Source organism: Corvus cornix, chromosome 6 (assembly GCF_000738735.6).
Source record: "Corvus cornix cornix isolate S_Up_H32 chromosome 6, ASM73873v5, whole genome shotgun sequence".
Lineage (NCBI taxonomy): Eukaryota > Metazoa > Chordata > Aves > Passeriformes > Corvidae > Corvus > Corvus cornix.
The window spans coordinates 10,744,136-10,761,280 of record NC_046336.1 but is presented as its reverse complement, the minus strand read 5'-3'; the positions used below and the strand labels follow the sequence as shown (position 1 = coordinate 10,761,280).

The 17,145-nt window shown below is 41.1% G+C and overlaps 1 protein-coding gene across 2 annotated transcripts in view; it reads right to left on the bottom strand.

Moving 5' to 3' along the window:
* The window catches only part of SORCS1 (sortilin related VPS10 domain containing receptor 1), a 262,728-nt gene that overhangs the window by 57,036 nt on the left and 188,547 nt on the right, over nucleotides 1–17,145 (bottom strand). For both annotated transcript variants that reach the window (XM_039553807.1, XM_039553808.1), the window contains exons 7-9: nucleotides 10,792–10,910; nucleotides 8,489–8,578; nucleotides 3,198–3,377 (exon numbers count right to left, since the gene is read on the bottom strand). In XM_039553807.1, the coding sequence (XP_039409741.1) occupies nucleotides 3,198–3,377; nucleotides 8,489–8,578; nucleotides 10,792–10,910 (389 nt within the window). The remainder of the gene's footprint in view (nucleotides 1–3,197; nucleotides 3,378–8,488; nucleotides 8,579–10,791; nucleotides 10,911–17,145) is intronic.

Genomic DNA, 17,145 nt, shown 5'->3' with positions numbered 1-17,145 from the left:
CGAATGAATTTGTTAGGCTGTCATTCTGCAATCTGAGTGCGGCAATAAAAAGGGAAGTGAAATCAGGAGAAGGAGAGGGAAAGTGAGAAACTTCTTGGTTTCCAGCAAGTCTGTTCAGTCATCTACCTCACCTCTGCTTATGATATAGAATTAGCAGACAGAATCATTCATCAATACTTTTTATTCACAGAGATTATTACTTAAACGACATCGCATGGCAAACAGTTACACAGCAGATTCAGAGCTTTTTCCAGCTCAACCCATTTAATTATATGGCTGGACTTGGATGCTGCAGCTACCAGTGAACAGGACCTTACTGCACTTCTAATCACGTGCTGTGAGAGTACTTGGGTACAGTGCTTTGGTACAGTCATTCGAATAGCACCTTCCTGAATTTCATTTGAAGTTGCATTAAGACTTTGACATGGCTTGCTATAAAGGGCAATAGTCTTTAAATTCAATAGTTAACTAATTCATTGTTGATATAAGCAGAAGAAAGAAAACCTTTTCAATTTCTCAGCCAGATTGTTTGATCCCACCCAAGTATTCAGGATTTCTTTGCAGTAGAAAGGCACCCTGAAAAGACAAGGGTACTCCTGTCTCCCAGTGATATTGCATGAATAGACAAGGATGGAAAAATAACACAGTTCTGCCTTTACTACCAGAGGCTACAGCCTATAGTTCCAGTTGTACTTTCCTTTGTTGCTGTCCCAAAATAGTTCTATTATATAGTCCCTGTGAAATGCTGGCCATAAATGATTAAAGAGCATTTTATATATCAGGCAATAAAAGTGTTCTGAAATCCTGTGAATTTCTTCTTTTTATGATTCTAGTCATGGGCTGGGACTCAGAATCCTTTCCTGAGAAAGCAAAGTTATTCTGTTAGTCTTGGACAGCTTTATCTTCAAAAAAGACTGCACACACTATACATGCTTGTGTACTCTCAGAAGGAAAGACAGATCTATTGCATATACACAGCCCTGACACGCACATGGAGCTGTTCAGCCCTGCTGCTCACAGAGTCATAACAGAGGAAGACCCAGGCAAGCAAGTGCATGACCACCAGTGGCCGGAGAGGAAAGCACTCTGTCAGCTCCCACACAGGAACTTTAGAATCCTCACCACCCTGAATGCATTGTGTGCAGATACAAATGCCGCTCTACAGCTTCAGAAAGATCCATACAAGACACTTGAACACACAGCTCTAAAGACATTTTTCACTCCCCATCACCACCTTCATACATCAAACATATACTTCTCAGCCAACATACATACTGTTAGAAAAAATTAAGTTCCAGAGTGATAGGCATATATACCATAGCTACAGACACACCTCCTCACAGTCTGTTACCACTTCAGTCATGGATTATCACAGGCAGGACTATCTTGCTGTGGACCATTCCAACAGAGCCATACCGCATCACTGGGAAGACACAGGAACTAGAAAGGGCACTCAGACCCAGTGGTCAGTGATTTAGCTCTTCCCTTACTTTAGGAGGTGGTCAATAGGACAGCCTTTTTGGGAACTCAGAGAGACACTGTGAAAGAACTTTTATTTTCTCCTTGTACCCAGTGCAATTCCCTGCTGAGCAGCATCGAGCAGATTTATCCTTGATTTATAATCAGTGTAGGAATTACACACACAAACATGTTCACAAAAATGCAACCAGAAGAACTTACTTCTAACACCTGACAAACATGCACACAGACACCTGCACATTAAATAGGTGTTTCTTTGGCATCTTCTCTAATGATAATGCTTTTTAAAATATACTGCTGCCACCAGAGAAGGACTCAATTTGCAATCTCTCCACTTACTTTTAATTTATCTATGGATTTTTTTCCTTTTCTTGCCTTCCTCTCCATTTTCCACTAGATCACTATAACAACCTGACTCAGAGAACCATGTTGGCTGGCTCTCTGTTCCCTTCTAGCAAGAACATCAAACTGAAAGGAAGGTTTGTGCCAGGTTCCATGTCAGCCAATATTCCTCCAGTCTAGATAATCAGCAGATATGACATTGTAAGTCTGATTCCATCAATTTCAATCCAGGTTGCTGTGGGGTGTCAGCTGAATAAAACAAAACAAAAGATTTTCTTTACCCCCTGGGATGTAGGACACCTTTACATAATGCAGTAAAGCTGCTTCCCCAGCTGACAGTAATAAGAGGCAACAGTTTTTCCATGGGCTGCCAGCACTGCAGAGAGATTAATGGTAAAAGATGTCCAAATGACTGAAATGGCAGTGCCCATCCTCCTCCAGTCCATCTGTGCTGATGTATAACTCAGGCTCTCTGGACAAGGTGGTTTCCAAGTAGAGGACAGCTGAAGGAAAACTAGAGAGCAGAGCTAATATTGAGACAGTGATGGGGAAATACAGGAAGCATCTTCATCTTCAAAGGTACTCAGATCTCCTTCATGACCGTTATTCTAAATGGTCAGAAAATACTGTGGGGGAGACCTGAAAACAGAACCTGACCCTCAGAACTGCAGCTGAGGACTGAGTTTCTCCTCAGCTGAGTGCTGTCTCCAGGGGGAAAATAGGCAGCAGAGCAAGAGATGTACAAGGGCACATGAAAAGTCCTCGTCTAGGGATGAGTTGTCATAAAAGACAACGCAAATTGTCCTTTTTGCAGGTGAGCTTAAGCAGAAAACACTTGTTCAGAAAAAGGCTCAGGGGTAAAGAGGGCATCAAAACGAGGTAGGAGTTTCCATGCTCATGGGATAGCCCAAGAGAACATATATATAAACACCTAAGTTCCCAGAATAGTCTAAGCTGAGAAAGGTGACAAGGACAGCTGAAGATTGCAGTCTCTCCCTAACTTCTAAGAAAAGAGATTAGACTGCCAGAAATGCAACAACAATCAGAGAATGATACTATTATGACTCTTTGGAGCTTTCAGAGCCATAGAGCCAATATGGGTCCCAGCAGGATTTTGGCTGAGAGACAGAGTTCTTCTTAGCAACTGAATGAACTATTCCACAACTTTTTCCTATGCATCAGAGAGCCATGAGCTCATATGAGAACCTACTGGTGAATACAGCAGTGAATCTAGGGAGGGTAAAACTCCGTGTTTAGTCATTTGTTGGCTTTTCTATTCACATCCATATTACGAGACTGATGTGCAAGGAGGAAATGGTACTGGGCATCATGTGAGCTCCTGAGATAGCAATGGGATGTCTGGAGTTATGACATACCTCATAGAGGTCAATCATCACATTCCCCTCCAGCCCTTGACTACTCTTGACATTTTCCAAGGCCAGGGTGAAGTAGACCCCTCGGGTGTCGGAGATGTACAGATTGTATGTGTCGTTCTGGTTCCACTCTTGTACAGCTGCAAACACCTGATTCTCATCTGTGCTGATAACATGCATGTCCTGGGGAAAGAAAAGAGAGGCAGGTTACTAGAGGGAGCTCTGTGCTGCCATTTCCAAGGGCACCAAAGTAATTGGGGAGGAGCAAGGGATATATTTAGGCTGGAGTTTAATCGGGAACTAAGTAGACAATACTGCTGCATTGTACTGTTGTATTGTCTACAGCCACTGTAAGCAGGTAATTCCATCCAGGAATATTTTACACCACCTCTCTTCTGCCAATTTGCAAAGCAGTAATTAACTGATGAGGTACTAATTGAACATTTATATTGGCACTACAGCATTATACAGCAGCACTTTCACTCCCCTTACCAACACCTTCATTTTAATGAACACTTTGTCTGGGGAATAGGGAGGGTTGTTTATTTGTTGGTTTTTTTTTTTTCCTTTTGGCACCCGAGTGTTTCCACTCATGACTGTGCAATCACAGATATCAAAAATGTAGGAGTTTAAAAAAAAAAATATCATCTGAAACATCTGCATCTTGCCCAGCATTCAGAAGCCAAATATGCTCAGGATCTGGCACAAGTAGGATCTAATGAGGGAACATCTGCTGTTATCTACTGTTTCTAATGAAAATGTGGGCTGGAGCCAAGGCCCTGGACCATTGTACAAAACAGCACACCCCAAGAAATAAAACAGAAAAACAACCCTAATCCTCACTAGATATAAAGAACAGAAATGTAGTTAGATCACTAGCACTATGAGTGAGGTTTTGTTTTACTCTGTTTGTTCTGTGTGTTACAGCAGGCAGGAAACAATGAAAATATTGCATAAGTAAAGAAAAAACAGGAACTATTAAACCTGATCCCATCTTTGAATGCCTGGAGAAATTATTGCCCATTTTATTTTATTTTCTATTACAATGGAAAAAGCCACCAAGAGAGAGATTGTTATAATGAAATTCCCAGGTTCTATCTGCCCAGCACAAGCATCCTGAGTTCTTTGGTGCCATAAAAATCTGTGGAGGTAGGAAAAGAAATTAAGATTTCTTAGCACCAGGTGATTCCCAGAAGACTCAGCTGTTCAGTCTGTTTTGGGCAGATATCCAAAAGTTATTCTGCTTCCATGAATCTCAGCCAGGCCTTCTATATGCAAAACTGGGAACTTTATCGGAAAATGTACTCTTTGGAAGCTGATGCTACTTCTCCCTTCTGCTAATAATAGTCTTCGAAAATTCACTGTCTGGTGGCTTTTTAGGGAGGATTAATACTTCCAGATGAAGCATTGTAATGTAAAAACAAAAAATAATATAATGAAGAAATTTGATCTATAAATTTGAAAGTGGATTCACCATGGAGTTAAGATTCAGAACAGTTGCTTGTTCATCCAGATCCAGATCTGAATACAGAGTGGATGAATATGCACTTGATTTACTTGCTTCCCTGCACTGAAGAAAATCGTATCCCAGAAGATGGGCTCGTTTTGTGAAGGAACAGATTGGCTTAATTCCCAAGGCAATAGGAAAGGTAATATAAGTCCCACTGACTTCTACTAATTTTGGCTGTGAACAGACATCCTCTCTCAGCTCCAGCTGTGCCAGTAGGAGTTACAGCCACAGCTGTTTGTCTGTGGCTCCGTATTTCAGACTGTCACCCTGGTTCAATCTGCTGGTAGATCTACATCAGCAGGCGTTCCCAGTCTGCTTCAGGCAACATTGGCTAGCACAGCTCTAACCTCAAGTGTTAATTTCTGCATATGTGCACGCATGGGCAGGCCTCTCCATTTAAACACAGACAGAAATTATAAGTAAAACTTGTTTTGTCTGGTGAATGTACTTTTTCATTATCTTACCATTTCATTCAATAGTTTTGTAAAAACTGGGGGAGAGGGGTAAAAAGATACTTTGATCAACACCAGAGAAATCACAAATGCTGAAGAAGCAAACAGGTTAATTTATTTACTAGATGCTTCCTACATTTGATCAGAGCATGCTGTAAGATGGAAGTCTAAAGAAGATTCCAGTAAGGCTGAACAAATTTAAGCCTAGGGAAGCAGAGATTGAGATTGAATTGGCATAATAGATGTAATGCAGAAAGTCAAATAAGATAGCATTCCAACTGTGTGTCTTTGGGGATAAATTAACTTTTCCTGTTAATATGGCCTTGTCCAACCAATGCGGCAACGATGCAAAGCTTTGATAGAAAAGAATTAGTATATGGGCATCAAACAGGTCTTGGACCAGCATCAGGAAATTCTTCATTTCCACATTGGGAAAATTAAAATCAATCAGTGTATCATAGACAGCCTTCACCTTGATATGGCACAAGCTCCTTACAGAGATGGAAGAGGACAGGAATGTGAAGCGAGGCACTTTTCTCAAACAGTCATCATCAACTTCAGGGGCTCCCCTTGCATCTGTCTACTCTATCTCTACTGAGAGCCTGAGCTTTTTTCTCTCTGTTGCAGAACATACTGGAAGTACATTAATATGCAGTTCTACTATCTGTCCTTTTGCCTTTCCAAAGACAACAGTAACATGATGCTGTACATGGGTTTGATCAGGTGTCTAGTCAAATGACTAAAAGCCAAGGCTTTCTGAACTACTAAACAATTGCCCTTTTTGTATTTTGTCAGGGAACTTTTTTCCTGGCAAGTTAAATAGTAGGGATGTGTAATGCCAGTTTTATTCTGCCAGCTCAGTAGGTCAGAGCACGGTGCTAATAACAAGGTTGTGGGATCAATGCCCATACGGGCCATTCACTTAAGAGTTGAACTTGATGATCCTTGTGGGTCCCTTCCAACTCAGAATATTCTGTGAAATGTCTGTGAAGATGCTGGCTCTTGCCTCTGACTTCTGTGAAATTACTGGGGCTGTCAGCTCTTTTAAGGTCTGCATTTTATTTATTTATTTATTTATTTTTGTTATTGCTTATTCCATCAGGATGTACACCCTGAGGTAGAAATAAGGTGATGAATTTAAAACAGAAGTACCACATGCACCCATCCCATCACTATTCAACTCAACACCAGTTAAGACAGGTCTTTTCAGAAGAGAAATTGCTTGACTTGCTTCAGTATTCTCAAATGTCTGCCCAGTGCACTCATCTAAACTGGAGTAAATGCACCCTGTGTGATTATCATGAGTGACACTACAGTGTGTGATAGAGCCCACATTGTGGTGCTGTGGTACGGAACAGGCAGCATCAACCCACAGATCAACGTCACTGCAACAACTAACAGGTCTCAGTAAAGACTATTTACAGGGTTAACACAACCTGTATGCGCATATCCAGGCATCTGCTTGAATGGAACAGAGTTTCAAGCTTATTTAGGCTTTTAATCAAAGTATCTATAAGGCTGTTAATGTCAACAAGAATAATATTTTAGCTTGATTTGCTGTAGGCCATCCTGCCTGAGCAACAGCATCACCTGCCAAAGCTGCCTGCCATCGCACGCCTCCAGTTCAGGAAGAGTGACACACAGAGACAAAAAGCTTGGTATTTCCATCCTCAGTTCCAGAAGTCACTTAGTACTGTTCACCATATTTGGCCCCTCTTTCTTAGCTGAAGGAGATAAAAGAATCTGGGCATAAAAGAAGCTGTATGTTCCAATTCTTTGAATAATATAACTCTCTCTGCATTTTTCATAAAAGTGACTATCTTGCTTTGATAGCAGCCTCCTAGACAGCCACAGTTCCACTGTAGCTCCTTCCAAGCCAAATGTAGCTCTTCAGTCTTTGAAGATATTCCGAGATTGTGACAAAGCATCTTTCTTTGGGTCAAATAACATGAATAGATTGCTCCAATTCCTGTTCTCTGGAACACGTTGTAATTTAATTCTAGCTCATTTTCCCTGGCTCTCCAGTGATTTCTTTGGGAAGGTGGACAAAAAAATAAGTGTGGGCTAAAGGAAACAAGTTTAAAGCAAACAGTGTCTCTACAGATGGTCTGAACTGGCTGTGAATTAAAATTTTTATTTGGCTTTTACAATAACCATTCTGAAATGCAAGTCCGTTGCTAAGGGCTCCTTCAAATAACACCTGTTTAAATCTGATCTGAATTTACAAAGTGATTTCTCTTGCTTGGGCTGAGCAATCTTATCTTCAAATGCGACTGAAAATTTTGAGGCAGACCACAGGTCTCCTGTGTCAGAGCTAAGGTCTCATGGCTTCTGGTATGGTCCTCAATGTCCTGCAAGCTGGGTCTCCAGGTGCTGTGAACAGGAGCAAAGGCTTCAACAGCAGAGTAGAGAAGGTGACGCACCCAAGGGCGGGGTTTCAACTGCAGTCTGTTTATATGAAGGTCACCCAGTCAATCCACTATAAACAGGTCTGTTGGGCTGAGGAATCAAAGATAGCCAGTTGTGAAAGCAGCTGAGTTATCCCTTTGGACATTTCCACCTACAAAATCTGGCGCACCTTCAACTTCTAGGAATCGGCTGACCTTGCACTTTCATTTTTTCCCTTCTGACAATCCCTGCTTAGTTTCTGGGAATACATTTGTCTTCTGATGTTAGACCTCATATAGAATCCATAAGATAATTTGCTACCTTTCAGCTTAAATCTCATTTAAGACAGACTATATCAAGAATGAAAAGGCAAAAAAAAAAGTCCTCTGTAATTGTTAAGAACCCATTAGGACCTCAGCTGCAAATTGGTGGTTTCTTCAAAATGGAGCTAACATTTTATATAGCTCTTTCAAAAAATTCAGCTTCAGAAGGCAAAAATATCCTTTCAAGCTCCAATGCTAATTCACCATTGTTAATTAGGCCAGATACAGAGTAGGCACAAAGACATCTTTCTGCTTGGTTCCCATTAAAATCTACTAATGAGGCAAAGCACAAAAAAGCAACCTATACAAGATAGTGAGAGGGGAATTTTAATACAAAAGAAAAAAAAATAGAGAGAGAATCCCCTCCAAAACTTAATTAACTAACCATAAAGAAATGGTAATTGACGTGGGCTGTGGTATCTGTGTACATTTCACGCTCATGTCCTTGACTAGCCAAAGTGCTGACTTTTGGTTTTAGTCCTTTCTTGCTTGCAAATGTTCTGTTAAAGAAGAATGCTGTTTTCACACAGTGCATGTCATCTTGCAGTTCCTTGTGCTGTGATCTGTGCAATCAAAATATCTATAGGTTCATATGGACATTCTAGCAACAGCAACACCTACCTTGGGCAAGGAGTACTTTGGCAGCTTCATCTGTGCAAATGGACTCCTCCTATAAGAAACGTAATAATGTGGTCTTCCTCCTGATGTCAACTACGAGAAAAGCAGGAAAGTTACCATCAGGTATTTCTTAATATTTTTTTTTTATTATCGGAAAGAATATCAGACAAAAGCTGTCAAGAGAAATACCACAGTGTGGTGGCAATGGCTTGAAACTGCAGTGCTGTTACAGCTGAGGAATAAATTTTGATCCAACTGGCAGCAGCTGAAAAAGAAAACAAGAGGAATCCCATTCTCACCAAAGAGAGACAAAGGCTAGAATCTCACATAGAAACTTGTGAGAAGTGAAGTCTTGACTTCAACTGGGCCATTATGTCACCTGCTGATACCACAGCTCTCCAGTGCCTTACCAGAAAACTCTCTGTTCTTTGCTATCTGCAGAGCTGCCCTGCAGGCTGTTGGTTAGATCAGCAGATTGGCAGACATGAGGCTTGACTTCTATTGCTGCTTCCAGCTTTGGTTCCTGCATGGCCCTGGACGAGCCATCACAGGTATCTGCTACGAGATCAGCTAAATATTCACAGGTATGGAGGGCAAGAGAAACTTGGTTGAATTGGCATTTTTGTGAATCTGACCATATATTTAAGTGCATAAATACTGATGGCAGACCTTGAAAATGCTGGGTTAGAGCAATGTGAGGTATCATTTTCTACCACCTATTAAAGGAGGGAAAAAGAAAGAAAAAAGCTCTCCATTTTCTCTGGCTTCCAGTACTGCTGAAGTATAATCAATATTTGTAAAGTACTTTGAAATCTTGGATGAAAGATACTGAAGAAAAAATATTCCAGGGGATTCTCCATGCAGAACTTTGCTTTAATTGCTTGATACCTGAGCTTATCAAGACTAAGTGTTTTAAAAGGCACGGCAGTAGTTTAAAATGCAAGATACACAGATACATCTGGTTCATACCAGATTAAGTAAAATAAGCACTATTTCTCATTCTAAAGCTCTTCAGCTTTTTTTTTAAGGGAAGTGGGCAAAAGTTAAGGAAGAAAGGCCAGAAATATTTTTAATGGGAGAGCGTGAGTTTGTAAACAAAACAAGTTTAGTAGGAAAATAAACTCCCATTCCTTTACCCTAGTGCTTTTGAGCCTACTAATTCCTTCCAAATGGCTTAGTTGCAGAAAAGCCAGATGGAGATCAAGGAAGGAAGGGAAGGCTAGAGGGAGTGTGCTCATCTATTCTTCCAAGTAAACACAGCCTGGCATAGGGTTATTCCTCCTTTGAAGAACAGAAGGGATAACACCAGGTCCAGAGTCAGCCAGGATGGCTGAAGAGAAATACTCCAGCTCCTGTGTCACTCGAGCCACCAACACAGTCATCCTGGAATGAGAGAGCATGGCTAAACAGTGACGCACGCCCCTGTTTTCCCTGCCATATAAACATTTCCTTTTTGCCCAGACACATTAGGCACAGAAGCTGTTCCGGAGCGTATGTCCCAGATTTATTTGTGGATTATTTAGACTGGTGTTTACGACTGAGTTCATTAACTGAAGCAAATTAGCAATCAACTAACCCAATGTAAAATCTCAATCCTCCCTCTTCCCTCCACTCACAAGCATGCTAAAATATAAACTGTCTGGAAACCCAGTTTAGTGCTAATGATCTCCAGTTCACCTCCACGTTCCCTACAATTATGTTGTTATTTTTTTCCTCTTCAGCTGACATTAAATGGACACTGGCAGCAGCCTAATGAAACCCACAGTGGTTCAAATCTATTCACCAGCTCTCACCTGGAACACAGCTTGCCTGAGTACATCCCATCTTCTGCCTTTTCACTGTAATCACAACTGAGGCATAACAATACAGCCTGATTACTCCTTTGGTGCTTTCCCTGACTCCCTCCCTTCTTTCGTATTTCCCTCTCATACTCTACAAAAAGCTTTGGTCTACTCCGTTGTAATAGCAGATGAGTGACACTTCCAGCTGGGGGGTTAAAGCAGTAATTCCAGAGTGCTGATGAGATTGCAGGGAGTGGCACAGAGCACTCCAGCACACGCAGTACATACTCCAGGCAGGAACTCTATGGCCCTACAGTGACAAGATACTAGAGCTTAAAGGAACACAGCTAGCATTGTAACAAACTGCTACAATCCATTCCATGCCTTTATGGATCCAGTGTTGTAGAGTAGTTGCAAGCAAACACATATGCACACACATGCAAAGGAACACGAGAGAAAATAATAGAATATAGAATAATATAATATGAAGTAATAGAATAAATAAGAGAAGAAGGTGTTCTGCACCTGAACAAAGACATAATCACCCTGGACGATCAGGGAGTTATGGTCAATGTAGCCTGGAAAGGGTTTGCTGCGAGTGGCTTCACTGCAGTTCTGCATCTTGCAGGTGATGTACTGGGCGTCTGAAAGGAAAAGAACAAAAACAATACACTTGAGATCCTGAGCGCAGATTCTTCCTACTGTCATAAAACTGTTTGCTGAGGCAGCACTTTTGCTTCCCAGATTCATGTGAAGTGAATTGACACCAACCATTCAACACCACACAACCCTTCTTTCCCTTACATCCTTCGTAAATCCACTCTTGATTATTTTCTCCCTTTAAATTCTTTACCTGCCTCAGCCTCCCATCATTTCTTTCATTCTGCCCTAGATCAGACATCATTTTTACCAAGGGAAAGCCTTCTACGATGTATTTTGTATTTCCTATAGCACTTACACTCTGTAGAGTAATTCATATCAGCTTGGAAAGTACCTCAGATCAACTCCTATTCAGGGGTTTTAGCTACTTCTCCACTGACAGTGCAGGTTGATGCACCCTGGCAGACCTGGGCAATCATTCCACATTCTCTTGTAACTAGAGGCCTTAGCAGCTGCAAATTAAATGGCCTAAATGCAGCCATCCACCTTGCAGCCATGCAAGCCATCTCATCCACTGTCACTATGTGGGATGTCCTCACCTCCTATTCTGAAGTACTGCAAGGTGCTCATCTCATAATCTGACACCTGAAGAAAAACAATTTGAATTTCTTCATGGGTGCAATTTATCCTAGAATACAGAACCAGATTCTCAGTACTCTGGTTGCACTCTTTCAGATTCATTAAGAATTTGTACTTTGTTTTATGACAAACCTCATCCACACGAGGAACAATTTTGGTTTTTAACATTAGTACTTACATGATAGAAACACTACATTGCATTTAATGTTGGAAGTACTTCTAATCATTTTCCTTGGAGAGACACAGCCCCTTGTTTGATATAATTGCCACCTTCAGATCAGAGAAATAGCATTTTACACTGAAATAGAAATGGCTGGAACTTTACAATCTCGTATTTAATCTTGGTTTTAATTAAAACTATCATTTGACATTTCTTTCCTTGCTTCTAAGGGCTGTTGACTTCTGCTTGAAACAGACATGCAGGGTAACGAACCTTCAAGGAAGTTTGATGAGGGATGATTTTTCTCCAGCATGTGCAGAGTTCTTGGAATATATAAAGTGGTAAGTATTATTAGTCACTGCCGTTTATAACATTTTATGCTTTCGCAGCTCACTGCAAAACATTAATGAATACAGCCTGGGCAGCATGATCGAAATGCATTTCCCTTCAGAGGGACATGATTTTTTCCACATTAGCCACCAGAGGGCAGGGAACGACGTAATTCCCAGCCTGCTCATTCCAGTGAGCTCAGGAAAGTTCTCTCTGTCCCTCTGCATCTAGGAAGGAGGGGGACAGGGGGGCCGCAGCCTCTCCTGCCACCCAGCAGTGCTGTGTTGTGCAGCATGTCCCCTCCTTGTCCTAAGACAGAGTACTGAAAGGTCACAATAAGGTCTCCTCGGAGCCTTCTTCCCCAGGCTGAGCAACCCCAGCTATGTCAGCCTTCACAGGGAGAGGTGTTTCAGCCCTGTGATGATCTTTGTGGCCTCCTCTGGACTTGCTCCAACAGGTCCACAGCTTTCCTGTGCTGAGGGCTCCAGAGCTGGACACAGAACTCCAGGTGGGGTCTCTCACTGTCACAACAAGGTTCCTAAGTCAAGTTCGTGCCAATCCTGAGCTTCAGCAAAGCAGCCTCAGTTGAAATGCTCCTACTGCCACCTGAGCTGCTGCAAAGACTGGGTGGCTTTTCATAGATGGAATTGAACCACCAAGCATGGAGATAACACAGGATCAGACCTCTGTTTTCCACATTATTTCCTTTCCCCCCCCCCCCCATTGTTTTCTTTTACTTCCACTGGCACACCAGCTGTCTGGGACACACTAAGAGGAGAGACTCCACTGCCATCCTACTTCCCATGCAGAGGGGTTATCTAAGCTGAGAGCACAGGAAGTGTTTGCTTTTGGGACCAGCCAGCAAAGAAGATTAAGGAATCTCCTCCACAAGAGATTTTGAAGAGCAGGCCAGGTTGACATCCATTAGAGAAGACTGAGGTTCTTTCAATCCTGCTTTAATGGAGGAATGGGGACTATCCCTATTTCTGCTGGATTGCAGGAGTCTGGGCAGCAGTGATTGTACCATTGATGAAGATTTACTACGGCAATTCTTGTGAACTTTTACAGTGCAATTCTCCATGGCTTCAATTCTAAAATGCCAGTAATAACTACTAAAGGGCAGAGCACTGAAATTGCTTAAGCTAATCTCCCAAACAGCCAACACCGAGATGTGCACAACAAGAAAAGCTCTTCTTGCTACAGGAGACAGGAAGAAGGAAAAGCAGGATTCTTGCAGTGCCTGGTTCTCACTTTTTTATTTCCCAGGGGAAGATTTTCTGTGTTCACATTAACTCAAGGATTTTTTCCTTTTCATTCTCGTGGACATTTTATGTGACTCCATTGGCAGAGGTTTGTAATTTAGCATTAATTAATGTCAATTAATGTATTCAGTTGCTAAGCTCTGGAATTAATTTCATTAGTTTTCCTGCACAGATGTTTTCTCTGCCATAGGTAATTAGGACATCATGCTTTTCATTTCCAGAACCCTCACCTCCAACAAGAGCTGCTGTTTTTAATATACAACAACAAAGTCACACTGTGTCTGGAGAGGAGAACATAGCAACTTCCAGCTCTTACACCCCCAGACACTTTGATTTTGACAGGTTTAGATACCCAGAGTAGGAATCTTCTCAGGGAATGACAGCTTTTTCTAAAGAGGAAGCAAGAGAAGTCACAGAACACAAGAACGGAGGAGACATCTTGTACGGGAAACCTCTGAAAAAATTAATCTGTTTTAGTGGTGAAAAAGAATTGCAAATGCTAACACATAAAACAAGTTAAGAGGCAGGGGGACCCTGTGCCATGAAATATTTTAGTCTTTTCCATGCTGCATGCTCATATGTTCTCAACGGAAATGGATCCAGCCTGTCCCAGAGACATTTCTTGGCTCAGCTGGTGGAGATGGAAGATTATTGGTGGTTACTGGAGGCTGGTGAGCCTCTGGAAAAGGGAGAGGTTTAGATCCCTTCCTAAAGCAGTGGGACTTTTTTCAGGATATTTTGTTGACAACTGCTTTTTTTTTTTTGGATTAAATATCAAACCCTAATATCCATTGCTTCCTAGTGTAAGCTTGCATGTATATCTTCTGAAAACCTTATTTAATCACAGGGAGAGTCAGCAAAAATGGTCACTGTACTCTGCAAATGTATGATTTATATTTTTCTTGTCTTCAGTTCATTGAGGAATGGGTTTTTCCCTCTATCAATAAACCCACTGAGGACAAATCAGGAGTTTTATACAACGCAATCGATGATGTGTTTCTCTCACAGATTTTCTGTGGAGTATCGCAGCTCAGTACTGAGCAACTTAGATATTAAGGGGTAGTTTCTGCTTTGAAAGGCTGACTGGCATCCTGTAACTAATGAACCACAAGAACATGGTAGTAACACGTCACTGAAAGATGCAGGCCTGTAACCCCTCTTCCCCAGTGACTGATAACAGAAATCTAAGTTGCCTCAGCAGTCCAGGGACACCTTCAGCATTCAGAACCTCCCACGGCAATAAATTCCACAGTTTAATTAAAATTTTCTCCCATACTGTAATCTTTTTTTTTGAGAAACCCACAAAATGACTGTTCTTTATCCATTTCCATCTGGTCTGAATGTTGACTTGTGAAACATTCATGGTATGGGAATATGCTCATGACTCTCCAGGACTCAGCAACTGCAAAGCAATTAACCAGTAATGAAGATCAGTGAAACGAAACCATCCCATTTACTAACTACTCACAAATATGGTTTTATCCTGCTGCTACTCTTTCTTCATTGCATGTCAGCATCAGAAATCTTTCTTTACATAGGGAAGTATATCCTCTGCCATTTCTGGCATAAAGATGTAATTAGAGAAACTAACAGATGTCATTCTCCAGGACAAATACTAATCATGATCAGGAAAAAACACTAATCACAATCAGGAAAAAAAAAAAATCACTGCATGGGTTTAGGGCACTACAGGAATTAATTCATCACTGTAGCTATGTTAGAAAAAGATTGCCAGGCTAGGTTGCCTACTCATTTTTTCCACAACAGTGATTATTTTATTCTTCCCAGCAATTTTCTGTGAAAAAACAGAAATTAAAGTGCTAGTGCAACTTTGTGATTCAGACACTATTGGCCAGATGCTCAGCCCTTGTGGATCAGCAAGCAGAACATGTCTGCTGGCCCCAGGTGAGACTTTGGTCTTACCTGCATCACAGAAGCACCTAAATTACCTTTCAGTAAGAAAAGTTGCTGTGTAAATCAGGACAGCAGAAGAAAGGCAAAGGATGCAAAACTACTTTTTAAATATCAGGAGCTCTCTAAATTTTTGCCAGCACATTAGAAAACCCCTTAGCTTCTTTCATCCACACTTAAAAAAAAAAAAACCTATAAATAAATTAATGTCTTATCTACAAAAGCAAATGCATGTCTATAAATGTAACAGTTGTTTTACTGTTTTCCTGTCTATGGAAACTGTCATTTAGACATCCTCTGAGTCAGTTTTGCCATTCTCTGCAGGGCCAGCAGGTACCCAGTTAGTTTCCAAATGCCTTGTAGGAATCCGTCTTTCTAATTTGCACCAACAGTCTGGATTCCTCAGTAGGCACCACCTGAATAAAAACTACCTCCCATATAATTAGCTTGAATCAGGCCTTACTGGGATAACCCTACCAAGCTCAAATCAGATAAGCCTGTTAATTTTAGGATCTTGAGTATTCTTTACAAACCTGAACCCCACATGTCATTAAGTTTATACCTTCTAAAAGCACTTCAAGTTGCATTTGAGAAAACCTAGATTTAACTTCCACCATCACCCTGCCTGTAAGAAAGAGAAGCTTATTGTGCAATTAAAAACCGTAGGGGATTGTCTTACTGGGGCGTTGACCTGAAGCCAGACAAAAAAAAAAAATCACAGTTCCTGCTGACTTTGCTGGTTTGCCTTTGATCCTGTTCCAAAATCAAAGCAAAACACCAGGGACACCCAAGCATATAAATGGAAATGTGAGATAACATTCATATGAACTTCTTCCAACCAGAAAAATCAGTTTTACCACTATGCTCTCAGCCCCGGAGTGATATGGATTGGGCCTGAAGCCTTTAAAAATAAACAAAAGCATCACATTCCACGAGATGAAAATTTGTGTGGTGCTTTCCAAAACTTACACAACAGGATGAAAAACATAAATGGCAAAGATTAGCCCAGCAAATCTGTCTCCACCAATAGAACTAAATTGAGCAGGCTGTACTCAGTTGGTTCATCACTACCTGCACCCTAGTTTGATGAGATACAGTGTGTTCAGAAGGAGTCCATCTTTTTTCTGGATCCCAAGGGGAAAAAAAGAGATAGGGAGAACATGCACTAAGGAACAACATTGCTAGCCAGATCCTCAGCAGGTGTTGTATAACCACTGAAGTTATACTGATTTATGCCTGCTAAGAGACTCTTGTTTTGGCCTTGCAAACCTTTTACATGATGTACATAAGCACAATAAATTCAGTACACAGACAGACCACAATCAGGGAGCAGAGAGAGTTACTGGTGTTCTAGCAAGGAGAGCCCAATGCTCAGGTTGTTGCTCACAGATATTCTCAGACAATTCTGTCAGGGAGACCCTGTACCCTGCTGACATTTCTGCTTCTTCTCACCTAAAGTCACAGTTCTACTATTCAGCTTCTGCTGGAAAAGATACCAGAACAGAACTGAGGGGTTTTTTCTTATCTGTATTTAGTTCAGCAGGTTTTTGCTTATCCCTTTTATGTCCACTTTAGGATCTTTTATTTTATTGTACAGATTGTGTGGTTGTTTACACACTACTCCCCTTTCTTTGCTTTTTTTTCTTTCTGTCTTGTTTTTGCAAATCTACCTTTTCAAATTTAATTCCTTTATTGAAATTTTACACTTGGTTAACTCTCAAAAGAGATGTTCCAAACAAAGTAAAAGTAAGCAAAAGCAAGAACATTGAAAAAAAACCAAAACCATAAAAACTCAAGAAAAATTATTTGCAGATTACCCTCAGTCTGGAATAAAGGTATCTTTCTTACTTCAGCACACTTCACTGCATTATCCCACTGGTAGAAACACACCTGCTCCATTCCAGAGGTTTGTTCATCCTTTGGAGGGTGATGATTACTTCGTGCAGGAAAAGGAGACTGATTAAATTCTTGAAGAAA